This window comes from Aptenodytes forsteri, unplaced genomic scaffold, assembly GCF_000699145.1.
Source record: "Aptenodytes forsteri isolate BGI_AS27 unplaced genomic scaffold, ASM69914v1 Scaffold33, whole genome shotgun sequence".
Classification (NCBI taxonomy): domain Eukaryota; kingdom Metazoa; phylum Chordata; class Aves; order Sphenisciformes; family Spheniscidae; genus Aptenodytes; species Aptenodytes forsteri.
In genome coordinates, this window is record NW_008795037.1 from 4853519 (window position 1) to 4854076 (window position 558).

The 558-nt window shown below is 65.2% G+C and overlaps 1 protein-coding gene across 1 annotated transcript in view; it reads right to left on the reverse strand.

The window, feature by feature from the left end:
• Window positions 1–558, reverse strand: part of IRX3 (iroquois homeobox 3) — a 9875-nt gene that overhangs the window by 1819 nt on the left and 7498 nt on the right. Inside the window, exon 3 of the mRNA XM_009276782.1 lies at window positions 5–555. Within this exon, the coding sequence (XP_009275057.1) occupies window positions 5–555 (551 nt within the window). The remainder of the gene's footprint in view (window positions 1–4; window positions 556–558) is intronic.

Here is a 558-nt window from a genome sequence, read left to right on the forward strand (position 1 = left end):
GTGCGGCTCCCCCTCGGCGGCCTTGAGGTAGCGCTCCTCGGAGCCGGGCAGGTCCTCGAAGCCCTCGGAGCCCTCCGAGTCCGTCTTGGAGTCGGAGTGCAGGAGGTCGGCGTCCTGCAGCTCGTCCTCCAGCTCGTCCTTGTTGCTCTCGATGTTCTCGGTGTCGATGTTCTCCAGGTCGATCTCCTCCTCGTCCTCCCTCTTGTCCTCTTCCCCCTCGTGGTCGCTCCCGTAGGAGTTGCCCTCCTCGTCCGTCCTGCTGCGGGGGGCCCAGGTCATTTTGTTCTCCTTTTTGAGCCGCCGCCGCGCGTTGGCGAACCAGGTGGAGACCTGGGTGAGGGTCATTTTGGTGATGATGGCCAGCATGATCTTCTCGCCCTTGGTGGGGTAGGGGTTTTTCCGGTGCTCGTTGAGCCAGGCTTTGAGGGTGCTGGTGCTTTCCCGGGTGGCGTTCTTGGGCCGCGACGGGTCCCCGAACTGGTACTGCCCGTAGGGGTAGAAGGCGGGGTGGTGGTGGGGGAAGGCGGCGTGCTGCACCCCCGGGCTCTCCTTCAGCTC